The sequence below is a fragment of the Leptonychotes weddellii genome, chromosome 5 (genome assembly GCF_054177405.1).
Source record: "Leptonychotes weddellii isolate Sample4059 chromosome 5, ASM5417740v2, whole genome shotgun sequence".
Classification (NCBI taxonomy): Eukaryota; Metazoa; Chordata; class Mammalia; order Carnivora; family Phocidae; genus Leptonychotes; species Leptonychotes weddellii.
This window is the reverse complement of record NC_138373.1, coordinates 52,407,040-52,432,040: the sequence shown is the minus strand read 5'-3', so window position 1 is coordinate 52,432,040 and position 25,001 is coordinate 52,407,040. Positions and strand designations below refer to the sequence as shown.

The window sequence follows — 25,001 nt, the reverse complement described above, 5'->3', positions numbered from 1 at the left end:
CGCACCTTGCTTTTTTCACTAAGTCATGGAGAATGGTCTCATTCTGTTCAAAGACTCCATGGTCCTCCATTCCATGGGTACACAATCCTTTAGTTCATCTGTCCTAACCTGAACATTCTTATTGATAGATATTCAGGTTGTTTCCAATCTTTAGCAATCAATATCCTTATACATTAGTTTACCCACATGGGAGTGCACCTATATGACCCATTTTTAGAACTAGAAATGACAGTGTCAGTTATACATTTTATATACATATATATATATATATATAAAGATTTTATTTATTTATTTGACAGAGAAAGAGACGGCAAGAGAGGGAACACAAGCAGGGGGAGTGGGAGAAGCAGGCTTCCCGCCAAGCAGGGAGTCCAATGCGGGGCTCAATCCCAGGACACTGGGATCATGACCTGAGCCGAAGGCAGACGCTTAACAGCTGAGCCACCCAGGCGCCCCTACATTTTATATTTTAATAGATAATAACACCAGCAATGCTTGAGAGTACCTTTTTCTCCATACCCTAAAAAAAACCCACCAAAACCTTTTTGATTTCTCTAACTTGCTCTTTAAAAATCTTTCTAAACCACATGAGTGGAAATAATATACCATTATAGTTTTAATTTGCATTTCTCTTATTAGCAGTGAGATGACATATTGTTCCATGTTGAGCAGCCACTTGTATTTCCCTTTTAAAAATAACTCTTTTTATTTTAAAATAGGTTTCAACTTAGAGAAAAGTTGCAAAGGTAGTACAGAGTCTTTCAATATCCTGGACACCCTGTTTCCCATACCATTAACACCTATTAGTATGGAATCTTTGTCAAAATTAATGAAACAGTGATACATAATTACCACCAAAATTATTAAAGTAAACATACTCAGATTTCCTTAGTTTTGCATAATGTCCTTTTTCTGTTCCAGGTTCCCACCCAGGTTACCACATTATATTTTGTTGTCATGTCTCCTTAGGCTCCTTTTGGCTTTGACAGTTTCTCAGACTTTCCTCTGCTTTTGATGACCTTGTCAGTTTTGAGAGGTACTGGTTGGGTATTTGGAAGTCAGGTGTGGTTTTCTCTGGCTTCTTTTAAGATTATTTCTTTGCTTTTTTCCCCCCAGTTTAAAAATATATGCCTAAGTGTGTTATTTTGTTTGTTTTCCTGGTTGGTGTTTGCTGAGTTCCTGGCTTGATGATTGTCACTGATTTGGGGAAGTTCTTCACCACTATTATTTCAAATATTTCTTTTTCCTACTCTTTCTTCTCCTGTGATATTTCAATTATGTATATGTTACATCTTTTATTATTGTCCCATAGTTCTTGGATGTTTGATTTTTTTCCCCCCATTCTTTCTTCCCTTCAAATTTCCATTTTAGAAGTTTCTCAGTCTTTAAAGGGCCTATGTCCTTGGGCTGTGACCTTCAAAGTTTTTTTCTAGTGGAGTAGTGTCCCCCCCACCCTCCCGCCCCAGCTGTAGCATTCTCAATCTATTTACTGGAAGCCCTGAGTCCTGTTGACCATGTATTGTTATTGTTATCTTCCCCTATGTGAGGCAGGAAGGTTCCAGGTAGCTCTAGTGGAAACACAAAAGCATCTTCTAGCTAGGCTAAGGCCCTAGGAAAAAATCTTTCCCTGAAGATTAGGCCTTTATTTTGGAGAAAGTTCTATATGTATTCCACAATGATTACTCTTCCTCTCTCCCAGCAGAGCTGTGAGGGGACCCTTTGATGGGGCTCCTGGAAGTCAAGCCCATACAAGCTTAAGGGCCTCCCTAAGACTAGAGACTCCAGGAGTTTCTTACTCTTAGGCTAATGCACACTCCAAATCTTGAAATTACCATTTAAATGTTATTACCAATTCCTGCTGCCGGTGGCTTCTGCTCAGATGCCTATTATATCTCTTTGGATACACCTGTCTCTCCAGATTCTAGGGATGGTGGTTCGTCCTATAAGCTCAGCTCTCTGATGGATCCATTGAAAGTTACTGATTTTCAGCTTAGGTAGCTTTTTCTTGTTGTTAGATTGAGAATGACAAGTTCTAAGATCTTTGTAATGGGGAGCTGAAATCAGAAGTTCCTGTAATTCCTTTTTAATAAACTGCCTTTGCTCATTGCTTAGTTGCCATATTTCTCTTTTCCTTACACTAAATCTTTATATATTAAGGAATATAGCCCATTGACTGTCGTGCATGTTGCAAATAGTTTCCTAGGTTTTTATTTCTTTGTTCTTAAATTTTGATGTTTAAATGCCATGAATTTTTAATATGTGCAAATTTTAATATACACAGTTTTGTCAATATTTTCTTTTACGGTTTCTAGGTCTTGTATTATTATTACTATTATTATTATTTTTTTTTTTTTTGAGAGAGAGAGAGAGAGACAGAGTCTGTGTAAGCAGGGAGAAGGAGCAGAGGGGGAGGAGTAGAGGGAGAGGGAGGAGGTAAGAATCTAAAGCTGACTCCACCCTGAGTATGGAGTTCAATGTGGGGCTTAATCTACCATCCTGAGATCATGACCTAAGCCGAAACCAAGAGTTGGAGGCTTAACTGAGAACAACCCAGGAGCCCGAGGGTTTTGTATTCTTAGTAAAATATTCCTAATTTCAGGATTACAAAGTAATTCTCTCTAGTTTTCTTCTAGTGTATTTTATATTTATGAGAGAAGAAATCAGGTTAACCCACATAATATATTTCAAATCCTATGAAAAATAGAAGACTTTAGCAACAGCATTGTATATCAGTGGGACAAATACAAAAAATAAATGGTGTTAAAATAAACTGGTAGCCATCTGCATTGAAAAGAAGTCAGATTCCTATTTACTTTTTATAATAATAAATATAAGGATTGAAATATGACCTTATTTTCAACTTAACATTTGGAAACTCAGAAATAGAAAAATAACCACCATTACAAAACAACCAGCATTGCTTTTCCCTCCATTTTATTTGCATGGTATTTTAAAATAAATACTATTTTATGTAATTACAATTTTATATCTTGATAATCATCATAAACATTCTTTCAATGTTAACACACCACCTTATAACTTTAATTTTTAGTTACGTAACATCTCATAAGTCTTATTCTTTTTAAGATTTTTTAAAAATTTATTTATTTGACAGAGAGAGAGACAGTGAGAGAGGAAACCCAAGGAAGGGGAGTGTGAGAGGGAGAAGCTGGCTTCCCGATGAGCAGGGAGCCCGATGCGGGGCTCGATCCCAGGACCCTGGGATCATGACCTGAGCTGAAGGCAGACACTTAATGACTGAGCCACCCAAGCACCCCTCATAAGTCTTACTTTTTAAATTGTATACAAGTTAGGAATACTCAATAATTTCCAGATTGTATAATCAGTTTTATTCGATTTTACTTAATGCTAAAAAAATAGCTTTAAAAACTTCTTCAAAATAATCTCTAATTATTGAGAACTGGAAAGGTAAAAAGAGAGAATAGTAAACACTCCTTACAAGAGTGCACTGGTGTAAAGTTTTGGGGAGTAGCTGTGTTTTGAGTGCATTTTGGAGGAAACTGATAACTTACTTAGAGAATTAATACTTCAAAGAAAAAAAAACAGGAGGAAAATAAAAGTCAGAGCTGAGCTCAATGACTAAAACTTCATAAATAGTAAACCCATAAATGGTAACTCTTACCCTATTTATATTTTAACCACAATTAAAAAAATGTTAAAGAGTTTTTACTTTTCAACACTTATGTAATCCTTTTTTTTTTTTTTTTGCAAAATCTAGTTTTCGGAATTCTCCTAATTTCCTATTTTTCTACAGTAATCTAAAAGTGCTATGGGTTTTCTCTGCAAGTTATTAACTAAAATGATGCTTGCTTTTTAAACTGGCTGAGGATATTGACAATAAACCAATTAAAAAGGGTTTTTTTAATCTTCGCCTTCAGCAGAAACCTCTCATTTGAACAATAATCCAAGCAGATTAAATGAAAATATCTCTGTAGCCCCCCAGCTAGTCAGACCAACAATGTAATCTTAACCGACCATAACCACATTAGAAATAGCCAACAAAACATTTAGAATTTTTATTTTTTAATACTATGTTTCAGCCTCAGAGCTGTATCAGTTAAAATGAGAACAGCATTTTGAGCTGTTTTCACAGTACCCCTACTGGTTTTCTGTGAAGTATTAAAAAATAACAAAAGATCCTGAAAATAATGGTGAGCATTTAAATAACAGGTACCCATAAAGAAATCTGTCTCCTAATTCAAAGGCAAAGCATCACACATAAATTTAACTAGATAAATATTTAATTTTGCATTTGTGGTTATGTCTTCAATATATTTTCAAGTTGGTTACTAGCAATTAAGTGAATCTCAAATCTATAAAAGGCAATCTGGATGCTGCTGGGAGGGGATTTCCATCAGTTAAGCCATAACTAACTTTATGCTTTGATGACTTGTCCTTAAAGTTCTTGTCATACAAAGGGTAGAATATGAAGCATGATTATGTGTGGCCCGCTGATTATAATAATTACTGTTATCCAGTTATAGCCCTATCATACCACAATTAGAGAAACATTTCAAGATTCTTCTGCCATGCAATTACAAAATTGTTAAATTCTGAGACAATCAGAGTCACAGAATGTCAGCATTGGGAGGTTTTTAGAGGAGATTCTGCACTGCAGTTCGAGATGACAGATATGCCTATACTGATAAAGAGGACCTCCCAAGTCATCTAGACCCTTTATACCTCCCACCCAGGAATGGATGAGCCAGTCTTTAAAAGGAGTGGTTAGAGATAGTGACAAGTTAAGTCCCTACACATTCTCTGAGATATGGATAATGTCATCAAAGAAAACAAGACAAACTACTTTAATAAGCAAGCACAGCTTTATGGAGGAAGTATTTTGAAAAGGATAAAAGAGGAAAATTAACATATATAAAAGTACAGTAATAATAATATATGCTATTAATTAGCATTTTCTATGAAATAGGTATCGATAACAGATTATTAGTTAACTTAATCTTGAACAAAAATCTTTCTGAGCGAGGTACTTTTATTATGCTATTTTATAGATTTGAAAATCGAGGCGAGAGAGAGAGAGAAAGGAATTTGTTAAAGATTACAACAGCTATGACTAGTTTGACTTACGGACCTATATATTCGGATTTGATTCTATTTATCTTAACCTAGATGCCAGACTGCTTCTCCAAAAAACTGAATTTCACTTGCTGGCTTTAGTAGGAATTAAGGGAGCTTTTCTGAATTTATTCCTGAACTGGCTAGGGTCCCAAGTCAGACCTGAAGTGCTTAGTATTTTCTCCCCTTCTTTTCCAGGATCAGACAATGCTAGAGCAGCTGGTGTGGACTGCTACCTTATCAATCAGTTACCTAGACTCCCTTTGTTTTCAATTGGGTGATATATTTGAGCATCTGTGCAATATTGTTATTTTTCTGAATTATTGATGAAGTGACTAGGACAGGATGCAAGCAAAATATTTGTTGCCAATGTTTCAAATAAAGCCTGGATCCCCGAGAGGATAAATGGTGCTTTCCAGAGGCAAATGTTCCTGGGTGAATGTCTAAGCACTAGTGATGGGTAGACTCCTCTGCAGCTGTCATGGCAAAGGAAGGTGCTAAATCTGGAGAATGTGCTTTTCACCCAGACTCTCATCCTGGCTGATCAACATTCCCCATTCCTGTCCCAGTCATGACTTAACTACCATGCATTAATGGTCCTCTCCTTTTTGTTTTTCTAGAATTTTCTTCCTTTGTTCTGCCCATATTTCTGCCTCTCGTATTTTTCTTGCTCATTCCTATTGACTTGAGTTTATTTCCTGGGTGGCCCCTCTCCTATTGCTCTAATCTCCATCCACACTTACCCCTGGCCCCAAGGACTCAGTGCTAATGGAATATGATGTGTCGATACACAGAAGAAACAAAGGGGCTTGAGAACATGCAGTTCATAAAATCACAGTGAAAAGAAATGTAGCAGTGTTGGTGAATCTACCAAATTTACTTCTGGACACTAGACAGTTTGGGGAACAGTCAATCATCTAGGAGGACTGCTAAAATGAACTCTCTCAGGTTTTCAGAGGTACGTCTCAGAGAATCATTTAGATACAGCAAAGCAGACATCACAAAACTTACCTTTCTGTCCAGGAATCCTTGAGACCTTGTTTGTTACTTTAAATTAGTGAACCAAATGGAATGGCTTTATTTTGTCCCGCATCTATCCCTTCAGTACCTTCCCTTCATGCATCAAATCTCCAGAGACCCATAGCTCTGCTTTCTCTTAATAATAACAACAATGGTAATAATAATAATAATAATAAAAGACAAAATAACTCCCTTCACTTTTTCACTAGATTCAGAAAGTTAATGGATGCATTCAGTTCTGTTCTATGAGGTTATACACTTGAAAGACGACGGACTTGGTATTTATAAATCAATCATCATGAGTAATAACTAACTCTCTTCCACTCTTAAAAAGCCTGTTATAACTGTTATTAATCAAGTCCCTCTAAAAAGCATGAAATATTACTTGGGACTACAATTAAAATATGACTATTTGAAAGAGAACAAAAAAAGAAGCTGGAAGATTTGCTAATACACACCCAGAAAACCCAATCAAAATAATACTCACTACTTTTCTTTCTTTTTTTTTTAACCTCTCTTAAAGTGAAAAAAAAAAACCCAAATGATTATAGATCAAATTTAGGAAATTACTCTAAATTTGAATTTAACATAGCACCATTGCTCAAAGAGTAATGGTTGTTTTTTCTTGGGAGGGGAATACATGGAATGGGAGGCAGGGAAAGAAGGAAGGTAAATATTTTACTTTTGTCTTTTTGACTTTTTTAATGCCATGCTCTGATTTTTCATATCTTAAACACTGATGACATAATGAACATTTTATATTTCGTTAGTTACCACGTGGCAAATGAAATAAAATAGATCTAATATTCAACACCTTACATGAAAACAGTGCTGTATGTCAGTTATATCAAAAAAACAAAGAAACTGGAAAAAGAAAACAGAGAAGTGTGAATAAAACTGCTTTTGTACCCTGAGAAAAAATTCTAAACCTCCAATTAGAAATTCATGTGGAAGGGAAGGGAGGGCAAATCCCTCATACAATCAAGGTGAGTAATACCTGTTCATCATTACCTTTTTAATTTATGTCATCTTTGATTCCTAATCTTGCATACAACTGCCTGTAATTCCACACACAATTTTAATTACGAACCAGCATCTGCCTACATACTTAAATTCTGGGGTCAGATTTATCTGGATATTGTCACCCTTTATCTTCCCCATGATTTTGAAAGCATCACTTACCTGTCCCCAGCTCCTCTCTCATTGTAGTTAGTGTATGTAACCGAGGATGGGCTCATGAAAAAGGTATCATTACAAGTGATGGTCACAAGAATTAAAAATCAAATCCTCACACTTAAATCTACTTTTTGAAACATTTAAAAGACCACCTGAGCAGCCTAATAATGAAAAAGAACCAATTAGAGTATTCATATAGCAAGAAAATGAAAGCAGTGTGATATCCACTATGCTGTGTTGTTGCAAACAGCACAGCTTAGTGGTGCCATTAATGGAAATGTTTTCATGAGAGGCGCAGAATACTAGTTTTTTTAATGCCTGGAGTATTTGTATTCTGAAGTATCTTTTAAATAAAAAGATAAATGAATGCTTTCAGATTCTGTTACCAGTGAACCAGAAAATAAGATGGTATTTCCAATTCATTTTGTGCGTTATTTGTATGGATGATTGAAGCTTTTGAAAATTAAAATGCTTAACAAACAAAGATCCATGTTTATAATTTATAAATAAATGGCCAAATATTTAGTTTTTATTTACATTTTTAACTATAAACTTAAGTCTATTCATAATGAAATATATATATTTAAATACAAAGATGGGTCACAATACATTATGTAGATGTCTGTATTTTTAAACTATTTTCTGTTTTGAAATGGTGCTGATCTTAGCAGTAACACAGACACTTTAAGGTCATTTCAGTCTTAAAGAAATTTGTGTCTCTGTGAACAGAGAAAGAGGGGGGTGCTGGATTCTAAGGAGGCACGGGAAATGGGAAAACGGTGTGGTAGGAACGAAGGAGATTGTGGTTGAAAATATCCACTTTCACATTTCATTTTCTTTTTCCCCAATCCAAAGTAAAAACAAGTTCAAGAGGAATCTGTAGACACAATCGAAGAGAACTGACAGTCAATAGAATATTCATTTCCGCTTCACAGACACCCATGTGTCCCTCTTTAAAAATCCCAGTCCCCTGTCTATTTAGAACGGCCTGCAGTCAACTTGACTTAACCTCACTCACCGTTTCTACTTTTCTCCCAAGCCATTCATGGTTAATAACTTTTTCAAGATTCCTAATGTGACGAGCATTTCTGAGATAGGTCCATCTGCCTCTCATACCTAGTTAATCACAGAAGAGATTCATCAAAAGTCTGTTCACAGTCCCCTTTTAAGCTGTTCTCAGTTTTACTCACCACATGCCTAGAAACCTCCACAACCACAATGATGAAAGAACTCAACGATGTGTCTTGCACTGGCCCCTTCTCTCCTTCTTCACTGTACCCACCCTGGTCAAGGCACTGCAGCCCTTGTGGAAATACCCAAAGCCTTGCTGCTAAGTGCGTTCTTGGCCTCTACCCCCCCGCCATTACCCTGCTTTCCAATGCCAGCACAGGCCAGATCTGCTCTCTACTCAAAAACCCCTGATACCTGCTGGATATCATGCAAATTTATAATGTTCAAGGTATTTCCCATCCCTCCTCCCATCTCTCCTCATTAGACTCTAACTCCAACCCTCCATTCAGGATAAACAGATACACTTGTCAATCCTCCACATATGTTCACTTAGGTTCAGCACTGTCCCTTAGCTCAGCATCCCCTTGTCTGTACCACCCCATCCCTCTCCATGTCTTTTCCACCTGCCTCTTTGCCTACTAAACTTCTACCTTCAAGGCCAGTGTGACAAACCTGCTCTTGATTGGCCCAACAGGAATGGTCTCCTCTTGGAGCAACCTTCTGCTTCACCACATTTACAGTGAGCTTCCTCTTACACTTAGTCATATACCCCTTTCTCTTCTTAGATTCTAAGCTTTGGAGCAGGACCCGTAATTTATTCTTCTTTGCATACAGCTAAATATCACATACTGTGCCTTTCACACAATAGGGACTCCATCAATACTGACTGAATAAATGAACAATAGAAGTGCAAAGAAGCTATTTATTTAGCTGAAAACTTTTACAGGAGGGGCGCCTGGGTGGCTCAGTCGTTAAGCGTCTGCCTTCGGCTCAGGTCATGATCCCAGGGTTTATGGGGATCGCATCGGGCTCCCTGCTCCGCGGGAAGCCTGCTTCTCCCTCTCCCACTCCCCCTGCTTGTGTTCCCTCTCTCGCTGTCTTTCTCTCTGTCAAATAAATAAAATAAAATCTTAAAAAAAAAAAACCAAAAAACAAAAAACAAAAAAAAACATTTTGAAAACTTTTACAGGAGATTTCTGGTTTCATTTTGAAGGAACTCAGGTAAATGTCTAAATTATCTCAACTGTGTTTCTTTAAACAGGGTATGGATTTATATATGCAAGTTCCAGGCTAGCGTATTTTAAGTCGAGAAAAAAGAAAGAGTTTCTTTACAATAGTGTTTTCTTCAAAGAAGATATAGATCATTCAAGACACCGGATTTTTCACTTATTTTGAGGATCTTTTCAAAGGAAAGTGGTACTTTGAAGCAGTAAAGTTGTGACTTGGGCGGAGCAAGATGGCAGAGGAGTTGAAGCAGTAAAGTTGATATAGCTATTTATTTGTGTTTTTTTTTTTTTCCTACCAACTCAGCTAAGGGAAATCTTAGTTTATATTGGCTGAATCAGTGACATGACTTTTAAGGATAAAACAATTTGAGAAGCTGAAAATCAAAGGTGCCCATATTTTTACCACTGTGTGTATAGATTTTGAACAAATGTGATTAAGAATTCACTTTTTAAAATTCAGTGGAACACTAGTAACCCAAATGTCAGAAAATATGCCATATTATAAAATAACCATGCTTATATCATACTTTAAAGATGCTAGGAAGCATGATGTAATTCATGGTGTCGGGGTAATCTTTCAACCTTACCTTTTTCTTTTTCTCTCATTCCTTCAACACATGGATTAAATGGCTATTAAATGCCATGCAGTATAGCACAGAAATACACAGTGAGCTCAAAAAGACAAGGTCCTTGTGTGAATTCTGCTTATATTTAGTCCTTTTTTTAAAGATTTTATTTATTTATTTATTTGGGGGGGAGGGCATAGGGGGAGGGAGAGGGACAAGCAGACTCCATGCAGAGTACAGAACCCAACCCGGGCCTCGATCTCACAAGCCTGAGATCAGGACCTGGGCTGAAATCAAGAGTTGGATGCTTAACCAACTGAGCCACCCAGATGCCCCATATTTAGTCCTTTCTTTGCACAAAATTTAATAGTTTCAGAACTGAAGCCATTGGCATTCCCTAAAACCAGCTCTTCTGCTTGAGTTTGTAATTTTGGCTGACAGCATTATTTCTCTATTTGAAGCCACAGAATCGCCAAGGCCCTCAATATGTGTCACACAAACTACTGCAATATTTTCCCAATTATGTGTACTAACCTCAGTCTTTTTATACTTGAAGGCATTACACAAATGTCTGGATTCTTTTTATACTTGAAGGCATTACACAAATGTCTGGATTCAGCTTCTTAAGCTCATCACTTACCTAAGTAAGGACTAATGACTCCAACTGACTCTTGAGGCAGTATATAAAATCGTCCCAATCTACTTTTCTCATCTTAATAAGCCATGTTTTTTTTCTTTTTTTTTTGGTAAACCCACCCTCAGCTTCACTCAAACTCAATTGTTTGCTATCCTAAATACACCTTACCCATTTCTTCTTCTGTATATTTACTCAAGATATTCTTCCATGGGACCTACTCTTCCTTCCCTACACAACCTTTGAGACTGAGATGTCCTTTAAGAAAGATCTTAAACAGTAATTTCTCTATAAAGTCTTGTAGGATTTTCACAGCTGTCTGAGCTTTGTCATCCCTGAAAACCCGTATTTCATGATTTGTATTTTCTAAGGAACTCCCACATTCTGCTTCACTCTAATAGTCCAATAGACAATGTAATCCCAAGGCAGAGGTAGCTTTATTTACCATTGCTCAGAGTAGGTACTCAAAAACTTTTATTTGCTTGTTGATATTTCCAGTTACAAAGCTTATCCTGAATCCTACATAATTCTAAGTCTTATATTAAAATATGGCAGTAGTGATCAACATGATTCTTCTACCATTTGGAAGAGCAGTAATGAAACCAGTGAAGGAAAAGGACTCTGGTCTTTGGTGCATTAGGCATGGGCACTCTGCAGATTTCCTCCCAATTCTGGATTTCTTTTAACTTACTTCTTTACTTAGGCTTCCAATTTTTATGTTTTTATGTCAGAATACAGGGATATTCTCTGGCCTTTTGCTTATCTCTGCTAGTAGCACTTAAGGATTACATTTTTTTCTGACTTCTGGGATATACTATAAGGAACAATAATTGCCTTTCTAGGGTATTGCTAATCTCTAAAGTAACCTCCAAAGGTTGTGCAGAAAAATAAAACTAAAAGATTACAAACTGAATCTCAGTGCTTATTTTTAAAATTCAAATGAGTGCTCAGTCAACATAAGTGGCATTAAAGGCGTTGGGGGAGAACCCAAATAATTAAAGCTAATATACATGAGGTGGGGTGTGTCTATATATATTTACACCAATCAATTCTATATATTAAGAGAAAAGAAAAATACTGTAACAACTTCCTTAATCACCTTTTTTGTTTTTTCTAGGTCTCTTCCCATGTATGCAGTCTTACCATATTACCAAAAATGAATTAAAACATAGAAGGAAAAAGAATGGGGAAAAAAGTAGAAGGAAAATGGATGAATCTAAGCTGAAAATTATTATAACTACATTTTTTTTCTTCTGAAAAGTTTTTCTAATAGCTCTACTCTTTCTTAGGTTTTATTTACACCCATGACTTTGTGATAGAAGACAATGGTTTTCCCAATAAGTGCCCCCTTGAAATGTAAAGTAAATTAAAAATAATAACTATAGTGAAACTATATATTATTTAGGGTGAATGGGTAGAAAACCACTTACCCCCAGTTGCCACAGTGATTTCACGTAGGAAATGGCCATAAAATGGAAAATCGAAGGACAGATTCACTCTCTGCAAGGAACAACAACCAGAAAAGAAAATCAATAATGTGCATAATAGTAAATGTAAAATGAAAAGTCTTCCACTTAAAAAAAAAATGATGCTTCTACTTTGCACCACTATGATTGCAGTTGGCTATTCGATCCTGAGTCCTAGATGGTAATAAAGGATTTCTTTTTTTTCTGGTAATTAAGTGTTTGAAGTATGTGAGAAGAAAAAAATTTGCACTGTTATGGTCTGTTGGTCTGTTCTTCCCTTACAGAGGAATCTGGAAGTTTCCACTGTGATTCAAGCTACTCTCTCTTAACATCACTATTGCCTTTTAGGTGTCCACTGAGAATTAGTTCAGTTATCATGGTGACCAGTTTATTTCATGGTTCTTTTTAGTTTGATTAGTTTTCTCCAAAATAGTAGAGCATGTTATCTGTCAGGTTTCATTGGATACAACATCAAAAAAAATGATTTTATACAATTATACATTCAATTTGTCTTCTGTATCTCCCATAATGAAAGGCAGTTTCATGGAACAAAATACCTTGCACTGTGATCGAGACCTGCAGATATTTTTATTTTTGGTGTAATGAGCTCTCCAGATTCAGTTTATTACATCCACTTTCAAAAGCAGAGTTGAAGAATAAAAAATGCTGGTTACTGGAGAACTACTTTTCCTTTGCATAGAAGAAAACTGGAGAGACTTAAGAAGAAAGCTCATAAATTTCACCCTTCTTTTTTTCTAAAAAGGGGACTGAAGCTTTTTTATTTATATGTATTTTAATTTATTAGTATATATATTATATATTTATATTATTTACAAGATATATATTGTTTTATATATCATATATATTTATACATTAAAAATATATACAATTTATACAATAAATATATATACATAATATATATAGTAAAATAAAAACAAAACACAACAAAGCAAAATAAAAACCCTAGACTTTTCATGGTGAAGTGATATGAACCAGATATATTATTATTAGCCAAGAAGCAAGAAAAACAGTGAGTTATAACAAAGATGACCAACTGAAATAAAAGAATCCTGAGGGACTGTAATTAGCTGGTTTAGAGCCCCACAGCACATACAAACTACCTATAGCAAAAGGCCTTTTTGTTAAAATTCAACAATCTCTATATTATAGCTTTCCCAATATACAAATTAAAAAATATGGAGATGTATACCTAGATTGAATTTTGCTCATTCCAATTTTGCAAATGATTGCTTTTTTATATCCATCAGAGATTTCTAATGACTTATTTTGGCATGAAATTAATGATTCAAAATTTACAGTAACTTTCAATTAGTTTTTCATCCTTCCTTTTTAATGAAAGCTGCATCTTCAGAAAGGGATTATCACCATTTTTATTTTTTTGCTAACTAACGGGAACAATAAAACCCATTTTCACTGCACTAACTGAAATGAGTGGTCACCAATAACCCTCAAATAAAAGGTTTAATGGCAAAATCATGTATCTCACAAAAGGCATCAAAAATAATTTTATAAAGGAACTTGCTGTGGTGTATTGTTCTTCATCATTCTAATCTATTTCCATATTCATGGGCAAATTGGTAAAATTTATCACTTTGGCATCCTCACTTCCAGAGTAGAAGTTGGGTTTAAACATATATCACTAACAAACTCTATCAATTACTACCACAGATGAACCAGAAGAATATGACATTAGTTTCTCAGCCACCACAAATATTTCAATATTTTTAGAAGAAGACTGAGAAGCATAAATACATAAGTTAAAGACTTTTTTTTTGAGAAGTAAATAAGCTCTCAAAGAAAATTTGCTACTATATTATCATGAAGAGTAATATCAATGATTGAACTGTTTCCCAGCTTACCTTAGTTACCACCATGACTGCTTCACGGACACTGCTAAGGAATAGCAATGGAAATTTAGAAAGAGCTACCTTCTCAATACTTGTGAAATCCACCCATTTTTTCTGTGGGTAATAGTTCCCAAATGTAGGTGCCTAATAACTTCTTCATAGTGTGTTGGCTCTATTTTCCCTAGAATTCGTTCTCCATACTATCTTGGATATCACTCTCCCACTTAAGATCATTCAATCTAGATCCCACCGTCTCTGCCATCATATCAAAATAGTGACCAAGAGTTCTAAGGCCCAACAGTAACTGGTCCCTGCTACCTCACAAATTTCCCTTCCCATTTTCTGCTCTAGCCAATCTTCTAGAACATCCTTTAGTTCCTTGTAACTGTCACCTTTAAGTCTTGGGTCTGGTACTGCTACATGATCTCTTCTGACTGCCATAGTCTCTCAACCTTGGTTGGCCATGGCTTCCATATTCTTTAAGCCTTGGCTCAGTTTGGTTGGTGCTCCAAATATCAACTCTGATATAAAGATTTAGGGGCGGATAGTTTGTTTGGAAGGTGATCAAGATGCATTTGCTAAAGAAAGTGGGAAAAGTGAGACAAGGAAAGAGAAACCAGTGATAGATACATTATTAGGTATGTTACTGCTCTAGTTAGTTCTCCCCTTGGAGAACCTCAGAGAAACAATAGAAAAGACATGCCTCAGAATCTTTTGTTTGGAGGTCAGGAGGCTGGGACATTTATCCATGAACTCCCATCTCCTACAGAATGGAGGCTAACTCGCCCCTCCACCAGACTACCAATGCTTGCACCCTCAGGCAGAAAGAAGAGACACAGTACTTAAGCTGGGAAGTTGCTGATGTGTTAGAACTGCCTCCCATGGTTTCAGATGAACTCAGGGAGGCAGAAGGAATATGAAGAAGCATCAACAGGCACTAGCTAGGATCACATCCAGAAAGTCCTACTTTGACCTCTTAGCTCAAGTTATGTCTTCTTACTATATCTTACCTAACATTCTCTCTCTATATACACACACATAAAGCAACTGCTTGAGATTCAAATAATAACTGTATCAAAGTGAAACTAACTCAGCATCAGAGTAGTTAAAAATGGCCCAAGAGGAAAACTAGAATTGGAACCTGGGTTTGATGGACAACAAAGACAATGGTTCTAATTACCGAGATTAAAACAAAGTGATGAGAAAAAGGCCTTTATTTTTGAAAGGCAAATTTTTGAAAATTATTATTATCCCTCCTTAAAACACACACATACAATCAAACAATATGAAAACAAAAACAAACATAAAATGCACTAGAATTTTATGACGTGCTTTGAAGCTAAATGATTATATATTCAATATAATTACCCCTGGATAATTGGATTATTATTTTGTCTCAGTATGATATATAAAACAGGCATGAGGGGAGCTGAAGAAAAGTTTTATTTGTTCATTCATCCAGTTGACAATCATTTATTTAACACTATATATGCCAGGCCATAAATCAGGGTCTGGGGATAAAAGTCAGTAAGTCCCACCCAGTTCCTTCCTTCAAGGAGTTCACAAAGTGGTGCAGGGGAATATCACATAGTGATAAACAGCAGGACTAGGCAGGGGCAGAGTAAGGACAAAGAGAGGCCACCTATCCCAGAGCAGATGGCACTAACACTGACTCTTCTAAAGAAACAACCAGAAGTTAGCGAGATGAGACCTTAAGCCACGAGAGCAGAAGTGATAGGTCAAAATATAGGTAGAAAGTAAAACCAGAAGGACTTCGTGATTATTGGAAGGACACTTACATTGGGAGTGAAGGAAGATACTCTAGAAAAAAGGACAGGTTTCTAACTGGGTGGCTGAGGGACACAGCACCACCAATTGAGAGAAAGAGGACAAGACAAACAATTATTTTGGTTAGGTGTGAGAAGGCTCATTACTTAATCATCCTTCAGCTACATAATAAAAGTAAATAAGAACGAACCCAAATTGTATATGCAACAAGGAACTCTTCTGCAACCAGAAAGGCTAACAGAACCCTGGAATTTGTCACAAAAAGCCACGATAAACAAAAGCCAACAGAATATTGAAACTACAGTGTAATTACCATACTTTGCACATTATCCTGTCTTGGATCTCATCCCTTAAGCAATATATCATGCAAAGGGAGGAAGGGTTCAGCAAACCTGTCATGTGATTATTAATTAATAGTCTGGGAAAAATATAAAAGCTCAGAAGTGAAATTTTCAAGAGCATGTGTGACATAAATAAAATCAATTGAATTTGCTACTTCTTTATACTCTGTAGAAAGCAGTGAATTATTTGATAGGAGAAATGATAATTTTGAGACAAGCAAGCACATATGACTTCTTCATATGGGGGAGGATAAACTTATAAAACATTCTTTGAAGAGTTTGTAGAAGTATATAAATAGATCCCAGGTGGTCTGGTGCAGATTTATGGCAGGTACAGCCATGTACGACTGCGACCTTTAAAACCACATCATGCTCTCCCACAACATACCCCATGAAATTACTCTTGGGAACAGACTATCAGACTCAATCAGGGCCATCCTTCCAGATCTCTAAGTGTGTCTGCACCTCTTATTGCCTCTTCTACATATTTTTCTTATGCCAATTGCTATTTGTTTCAGACTAATTATTATGATCTCTGCTAATTCTTTTTTAATAACACAGGAATTGTAATCCTAAGTAAACACTATTCCAGTTTAACTTGTTTGCCTATTTCTCCATGGTATTACAACGATAAATTAATTTGCCAATGCCTATAACACCTTGAAGACAGAAACCTCCTAATATGAGTTAAGTATGTGGAGTGGGCACATTTATCATCCTAAAAGCCATTTTTTAAAATGTCATTAATAAAAACTGCTTTTTAATTTTAAGATAACTTGTTTTTTTTAAAAGACATTTTCTTATATACAGTAATAAAGATACACTTTCCTGGTTCCCCCAAGTCTTTATTTCATTTGTATAAGACATAATCCTGGTGAAAAGCTTATGGCAAGAAAATTAGTAGTAACTAAACTTTAAGTAATTGCTGATTTCATGGGTTCATGATAGCAAAGGGTCCAAAGAATTTAGGGAGTATTCATTTATTTGAGAATGAATTCATGAATCAATCATTAATTTCTATCCATATATTTTAACATTCTATTTTTAGTCATTCAAATAATTTGATGTTTGATGTATCTTGAGGCTGTCAAATAGGTGGGATATTATTATTATTATTATTGGCAAAATGAGATCTGTATTATTTTCCCCAAAAACATTTCAAAAAGTAAATCAAATAAATCTTGAGACATATAATTTTCAGTTTGTTTATTTATGGCAAGCCTTGGCATTGAGAGGAACTGCAAAATTTAAGAAAAAACATACATTTTGCTTTATTTAGCTTTATTTACATGGGTATTTCTACTGACAATGGCTTTTGTCTAGAATACCTGAATAAATGATCTCATTTCCAGTAAGATTTATATCTCTAGTAAATAAAAATGATTGAATAATCATTCTTATTAGGATAACTTTTTTTGTAGATAACTATGAATAAACTTAATTTCTTAATTGCGACGTGATATATTCTTCCAGAATGCACAAAACAATTAATTCTCTTGAACCTGAATAAAGTCCACATAAAACTCATTCACCTATAAATGCTTAGAATTGATTACCAGAGCCTTACTCCTTTACCAATCACAAAATACACATTTTATAATCTCTTACTGGAGCTAGATGAAGCTTTATTTTTCAATTTGCAATGGTTCTTTCCTCATTTCTAATGATCTAGCAAGGTTTTGGAGTCAGAGAGACTTGAAATTATGTCCCAGCTTTGGTGCTTAGTATGTGTGATTTCATAAATTATTTAACCTACTTAAGCCACAGTTTGCTCATCTGTAGTCAAGGCATTTCTTCAAAGGATTATTATAAGGATCAAATGACCAAATAACAGGTGGGCCTTCATAAGCACTGAGTCAATGATGGTGAAGTTCCTTGAAACTAATTTCCTAAACAAAAATAGCTCCCTATTTGATTCCCAGCAAATAGCTGGAAGTGATGTGATATCTGTTGTCTTTAATATCAATGCAGGCAAACTGCTATACCAAAAGAATATCACAATTAGATACTATGTTTCTGAGCAATGTTATGATGCTCTCATGTTTGTTATATTGAAATAATCATAACGACTGTATTTACCGGGGTTGGGAAAATGGAATTAGCATTTAATATATCAGCCATTATGCTAAGTATTTTGCCTGTATTTAGCAAGTAGGAATGCTAAAATTAGAAGATCGAGTAAGATAAGAAACAGGATATTTGCATAGTCACAAAGTGTCTTGCAAAAGATACTTGATCATCACAAAAGGAAACACAGTAATTTCACAGTGAAGGAACAAAATCTGGAAGATATCACCCAAAGCAGATGGTCAAAGTTAACATCACCAGTCATGTACCTCCTGATATGATACACAGTGAAGGACAAAATACCATTTCTGTAACACCACAAAAAGTAATTTTTGCTGAAAACAGAGACCTATGCTAAAACATGAAGGAACAGTAGACAGACCCCAAATCAGAGACATTATATGAAGTAACTGGCCAATACTCTTCAAAAGTGTCAAGTTCAGGAAAGACAAAGAAAGACTGAGGAACTGTCATAGATTAAAGGAGGCTAGGAGATTGGACAAATACATGCAATGTAGGTCCTAGACTGGATTCTAAATAAGAAAAACAGATGGTTTGGGGACAATTAACAAATATGAACAAGACCTACAGATTAGTTAAGAGTATAGGACCAGTGTTGATGTTTTAGTATCAAAAATTATGAGTATATAAGGTGTTGTTAACATTTGGGGAAGCTAGGTGAAAGCTAAACAGGAACTCTTTCAATATTTCTTGAAAGTTTTTTAGTAAGCCTGAAATTATTAAAAAAAACTTAACAAAAAAAACCCAAGTAATTTCTAACCACTAGAAGTACTAAAACTAGAATTTTAATCCACATACATTTGACTCCAAAACTCTTGAGTTTTGACCCCTATATTATTACATCCCCCTTCTTTTATACCAGGTGCTTCTTTACCTACCTGTTATCAGACCTTCCATAACTGTGTTTTCTACCTGGGACTCTTAATACTGTCAGTCATTCATGGTTTTGTTCTTGGTAGACATAACAATTTCCTTTAAAATGTAGTGATAATAAGACATAGTCAGAAAGCTCCTAGATGCATGAGGCCAAAGCCATAAAAAAAGAGAAAATATGAAAAAGGTACAGTGTTCTTAGATGAAACTCAGGATCACAGGGCCTGCATGGACTGAGCCGTGCTGGGCGGAGCCACAGTGAGCCATGTGCCACTGAGGCCTGATGGCCACACACAGGTCCCTTCTCAACAGACATGCGCACAGCCTGAACTCCACTTTTTTTTTTTTTTGCACATTTGGGGTATAGATGCTTCCATTTCTTAAGCTCCAAGGATAGATCCAGGGTTCCTATTTTCTAAACTTAGAGAACGTTTGTTTTCTTTTTTACAGTTCTCAATGGTAATTGCCTGTCACTGGTTTATTCACCTAGTTCACTGAAATCCATCCCCTCACAAAAGTAACATAAATTGAGACAGTAGAGTGATACAAATGTGAGTACATATATATGTATGTATGTAGATGTAGAAATAGAAAAATTTAGAAGGACAGATTTCTTCAATAAGCAGCTCTTAGAGAGAGAAAATGGGTGGGGGAGAGGCATATACATGTAGACAGCAGCGATACCAACTTCTTTTGATAGTCCCTAAAGTAAAATCCTGCTTCTCAGCCATAAATGAGCTGAGTGTATTCCAGAAATAAAATAGCTGCAGTGGGCAGTATAACTCATAATGTTTTTACCATGTACTTTTTTTTTTGGTAAAAATGCAATGTTAACCACCTCTCACAGCCTGGAAGGAGCGGACAGGACATGGTCGTTAATCCAGTGACTAAAAACACTGGGAAACCTAATTGAAAGATCAAAATGTTCATGGAAAGGGGCTAATCAATATGTAAATATAAGGACAAGAGACTGGCTATTCTTTTCAGAAATAAAGCCCATCAATTGAATTGATTTTCTGAGTTAGAAATTCTAACTGCTTCAGCACTTTTTTCTTCACAGAACTAAGAACTTAATTAACTCTGCATATTGAATGACACTCTGCATGGGACTACTCCTATATTAGCAAACAAAATGGAAACATTGTGCACTTACCTGATGCTCCTTCAAAGGAACTAGAGAATTAGAGAACTAGAGAAGTGAACTAACACCGTTATCTTTTGACCTCTCTTATTGCATGGTTCCCAGCAAGCACTTGGTTTACAGTAGCTTGCCTGTATTTGCACATTTTGAGAATTATTCAAAGTAGTTTGTGTGAATATTTACCATTCAGGCAGGGTGCAGAGCAACACTGTTCAGGGAAACAGAGAAAGAGTAACAGGTTTTTATAAAGAAGCCCTTGGAGAGTGGGTGGGAGGAGGATCAGACCCAGAAACCACTTCTGGATTTTCCACACTGTTCTAGAAGCAAGGCAGTGGATTCTGCCAGCTGTCTGAAGCTGAAGTGTACATGAGAATCACCTGGGGTGCTTGTTAAAATACAGATTCTCGGGATGCCTGGGTGGCTCAGTCAGTGGGCATCTGCCTTCGGCTCAGGTCATGATCTCAGGGTCCTGGGATCGAGCCCCACATCGGGCTCCCTGCTTCTCCCTCTGTCTGCTGCTCCCTCTGCTTGTACTCTCTCTGTCTCTCTCTCTCAAATAAATTAATAAAATCTTTAAGAAAACTAAAAAAAATAAAATACAGATTCTGATTCTGCAGGTCTGGGGGTGAAGGGGCTGAAATTCTGAACTTCTAACAAGCTCCTAGGGCTGCTGAGAAGCGAGCGACCCCACTTTGAGAAGCGAGGCTCTATGTCAAATAATGGTCTTTGAAACACTAAAAACAGTGTTGTAAGGAAACTTTAGCAAGCGTGAAATGTGTTAAAAGGGTAAATAGACTGCATTCTGGATAATATCATCTCACTTCGCCTGGCAACATTTACATGGCCTGAAATTTTCCATTTCAGGAATTGAAGCATGCAGGTACCTGCTAGCCACACGCCTAAGCAGTGATTCATGGCCACAGTACACCGAGGGCAATGACACTCTTGTTATGTCCTTGACCAGTGATCCTCAAACAGGGCAGGGCAGGAAAAATACTCCTATGGATGTTGCCTTTATAGTTTGCAAAGGTCCTCCCTTGCCTCAGTTAATTACAATCTGTCTTCCCTTCTTTCTTGTCAGTGGACAATAACTGTGCGAAAAAGTTAAATGTTTGCATGATGATTACTAGCATTAATGTAACGGACATCTCTAGTACCATGCCAACCACTGAGTTAAGCACTGCACAGATGTTAAATCATTTAATACTAATGACAAGCTTAGAAGTAGGTACTATTATCGTTCCCATTTTACACCTCGACTGAGGTGTTAAGATTTGGCATTCAATGAAGGCCAAGTTCATCAGAAGAGTAACTACATAATTCAAAAATTTGATTACAGATTGAAATAGAAATTTAGGTCAAGTTCAGTTATACCTCTTCATCCTCCTCTGTTAACTTCTCTTTTTTAACTTTTTATTTGGAAATCACTTCAAATTTAAGTTACAAAAATAATACAAAGAACCCTCTATATCGTTTATACAGATTCACCAATTTTTAACATTTACCACAGTTGGCAACTTCTGGATTTTTCAAAAGCTGTGAAAAATGATGCCTCTCAACACAGCTTCTGGGAGCTGCTCCCTTAGGAAAACCTACCCATCTCTACAGTCTACCCTGCAAGGGATTAGGGCTTGGGTGCCTAACCCTTGACCCATTTATCAGCAATGAACCTTACTTGGCATTTCTTCTCGGGTAGGAGCTGCTGCATGATAAGAAATTCCTGGCAATTCATCACCAGTTGAGAGTGGCTTCAGGTGGTTCACTTCTAGTCCCACTGGCATTTTAACAGGGCACCTCCAGTAAAGAAAGAAAGAGACACCCACTTTCTGGGGCTGGAAACCGAGGCACAGCAGAAATTCTAATGGGAAGCCAATTTATAAACAAACAATGTGAGATTTTGACTATTTTCCCTAGGGTAAGCAATCGGCTATAATTTGGTAAAAAGAAATAGACAAAAATAAAGATAATGAAAATTAGTATAATATATATGTTTTTAAGATTTATTTATTTATTTTAGTGAGAGAGAGAGAAAGAGCATGAGCGGAAGGGGCAGAGGGAGAGGGAGAGAAAATCTCAAGTAGACTCCATGCTGAGTGCAGAGCCCAATGCAGGGCTTAATCTCAACGACCCTGAGATCATGACCTCAGTTGAAACCAAGAGTTGGACGCTTACCCGATGTGCCACCCAGGCGCCCTGGTATAACCAATATTTTTAGAAGATTCTAAAATACTAGCTTGTCCAAGAAATCTCAGTCCCAAAGTATCTTAAATCTTTTATCTTCTATAATTTCAGATTTTTCATAAGAATTAAGTCTATTTTCTTTTAGTAGTATTCCCCCTTAAGAATATTATATTCCATGTTTTGCTAATTTTTCTGTGTTATAAAACATTCCCCTGCAAAAGAGTCATGTGAAAGCTTTATAATTTTACACCTTCAGGATGACAATATGTTTTGCAGTAATGTTTTCTAAAATTAACTGTTATTAAGTCTTCATGGCCTCATGGAGAGATCTCAGAAAAGATGATCAAAAATAGTTCAGAGAAGACAATCTAGAAGGAAAGACAAGAGTAAATGAACTTATTTATTCTACCTGAGACATGGCTGTGGAGTCCCATGTTAGCAGCTTTATGATTATGAAAGTTTAATACAAATGAAATCTTCCAAAAAGGTTTCACAGAAACCTCAAGTGTTTGCCTCACTTGTGACTTTGAAAGCTGGGCAGAGATTTATCTATCTGGAATTATTTTACAGCCATCACTGGTCATAGAGGATGAATAAGATTACCTCCTATGACTCTAATTTTATACAAATAATGGTAGCCATTCACTAAAGACAATATGGAGAAATAAGATTAAATTGAACTGAAATATGATGAACTTGAGTATGATTTTTTTAAAAAAAGTATGTTTTTGGTTTGGAAAACTAAGGCTTCTTACATGCATAAAAATTGATCACTGTGGGATTCATAAAGCTATCTTTAAGACTCTCCAAAGGCCTTTCTATGTCTGAAGTCGTTCCTAGATTCACAGGAAGGGTCTCAAGGGTAGCTTAAATAATTACTAATATACATCTGTTTAGGTAATTGTATCAGTAAAACATGTTTACTAAACTCAGCACATTAGGGGAGCCTAAGGAATGCTTAAACTGTGTTATTAAAGCCATCAGCTGGAGAAGGAATAGGTCTTTCTGTGTATTTATTTACCGGCTTTATGGCGGGTGGACCAACTTATTTCCCTGGGATGCAGGGGAACAGGACTCAGCTACTCTAATTCATGTTAGTTTTGTGGAATGGAACAAAGACGTGCCTTTATTTTCCATAAAAGTCCCTCAATTAATACTTTCTTGAGGACAGAGAGAATTATTCTCAAAATTGATAAGTGACTAAAGTATAATAATAATAGTAAAATGAACTAATTAAACCAAAATTTAGGTAGAGAAACTCATGGAGATACAACTCATGCCAGTCTGTTATTAAACTAGAGGAAAATCCTAAGAACAAAGGCAAATAAGGCCAGGTTGATAAACTGTGAGTGTCTTGTTTGAAATGGAAAAACTCAAATGACAGAAAGCAGCAAGTTTATCCAACCAGCCAAAGTAAAAATAAATAAAAGCAACTTACTGTTAGTGTGAACAGAACTCAGGCAAAAATGTGTGGTCTAGATAGCAGCCTAATCGAGACAGCAAATTACATTGACTTCTGAGTTAATCATTTAGAAAAATAAGCACTTCTCAAAAGATTTTCTGATGCACAGGAAAACATGAAATTGTGCAGTATGAGAAAACAACTGATCAAGTCACCACAGACATCCAAATTTAGCCTGCCAACATCAACATTATGCAAATAAAAAGCCCATGGAAATGCTAGTTGAAATGATGTTACCTTCCTGGACCAAAAAAAGAAAAAACTTAATTTTTAAAAAAGATTTATTTATTTATTTGTTTGAGAGAGAGAGAGAGGCAGGGTGGGGCAGAGGGAGAGGGAGAAAGAAAATCTCAAGCAGACTCCCCACTGAGCATGGAGCCCAACACGGGACTCAATCTCAGGATTCTGAGATCATGACCTGAGCCGAAATCAAGAGTCGGACACTTAACCTGACTGAGCCACCCAGATGCCCCAACTTAATTTTTTAATGACTATATATTCATACAGACTATATATTCACATAGCCTGAGGATCTCCACAGACAACAGTCCAATTTTCAAAATTAAAAAAAAAAATGACATCAAAAAATATACAAGTTCCATAAAAAACCATACCTGAATTATGACAGAGATAGAGAGCAGAATTTCATTTCATTTTGCTTGGGTTTCTTATATAAAGAATCAATTTTTCTACCAATAGATGGAAAGATAAATTTTTTTTTTTAAAGATTTTTATTTATTTGACAGAGAGAGACACAGTGAGAGAGGGAACACAAGCAGGGGGAGTGGGAGAGGGAGAAGCAGGCTTCCCACCGAGCAGGGAGCCCGATGCAGGGCTCGATCCCAGGACCCTGGGATCATGACCTGAGCCGAAGGCAGATGCTTAACATCTGAGCCACCCAGGCGCCCGGAAAGATAAAATTTTTTTAAGCTAAGAGTGTGTTTATGTTTGGCCAGGAGCACACTGGTGTTTTCTTGGCCAAATAATAATAATAATAATAATAATAAAAATAATAATAATGGAGATACAATACAGATATAAATACACAGATGCATATCCATCTATT

The 25,001-nt window shown here is 36.2% G+C and overlaps 1 protein-coding gene across 1 annotated transcript in view; it reads right to left on the bottom strand.

The window, feature by feature from the left end:
- Nucleotides 1-25,001, bottom strand: part of PLXDC2 (plexin domain containing 2) — a 435,549-nt gene that overhangs the window by 194,461 nt on the left and 216,087 nt on the right. The window contains exon 4 of the mRNA XM_081818908.1: nt 12,158-12,227. Coding sequence (XP_081675034.1) covers nt 12,158-12,227 — 70 coding nt within the window. The remainder of the gene's footprint in view (nt 1-12,157; nt 12,228-25,001) is intronic.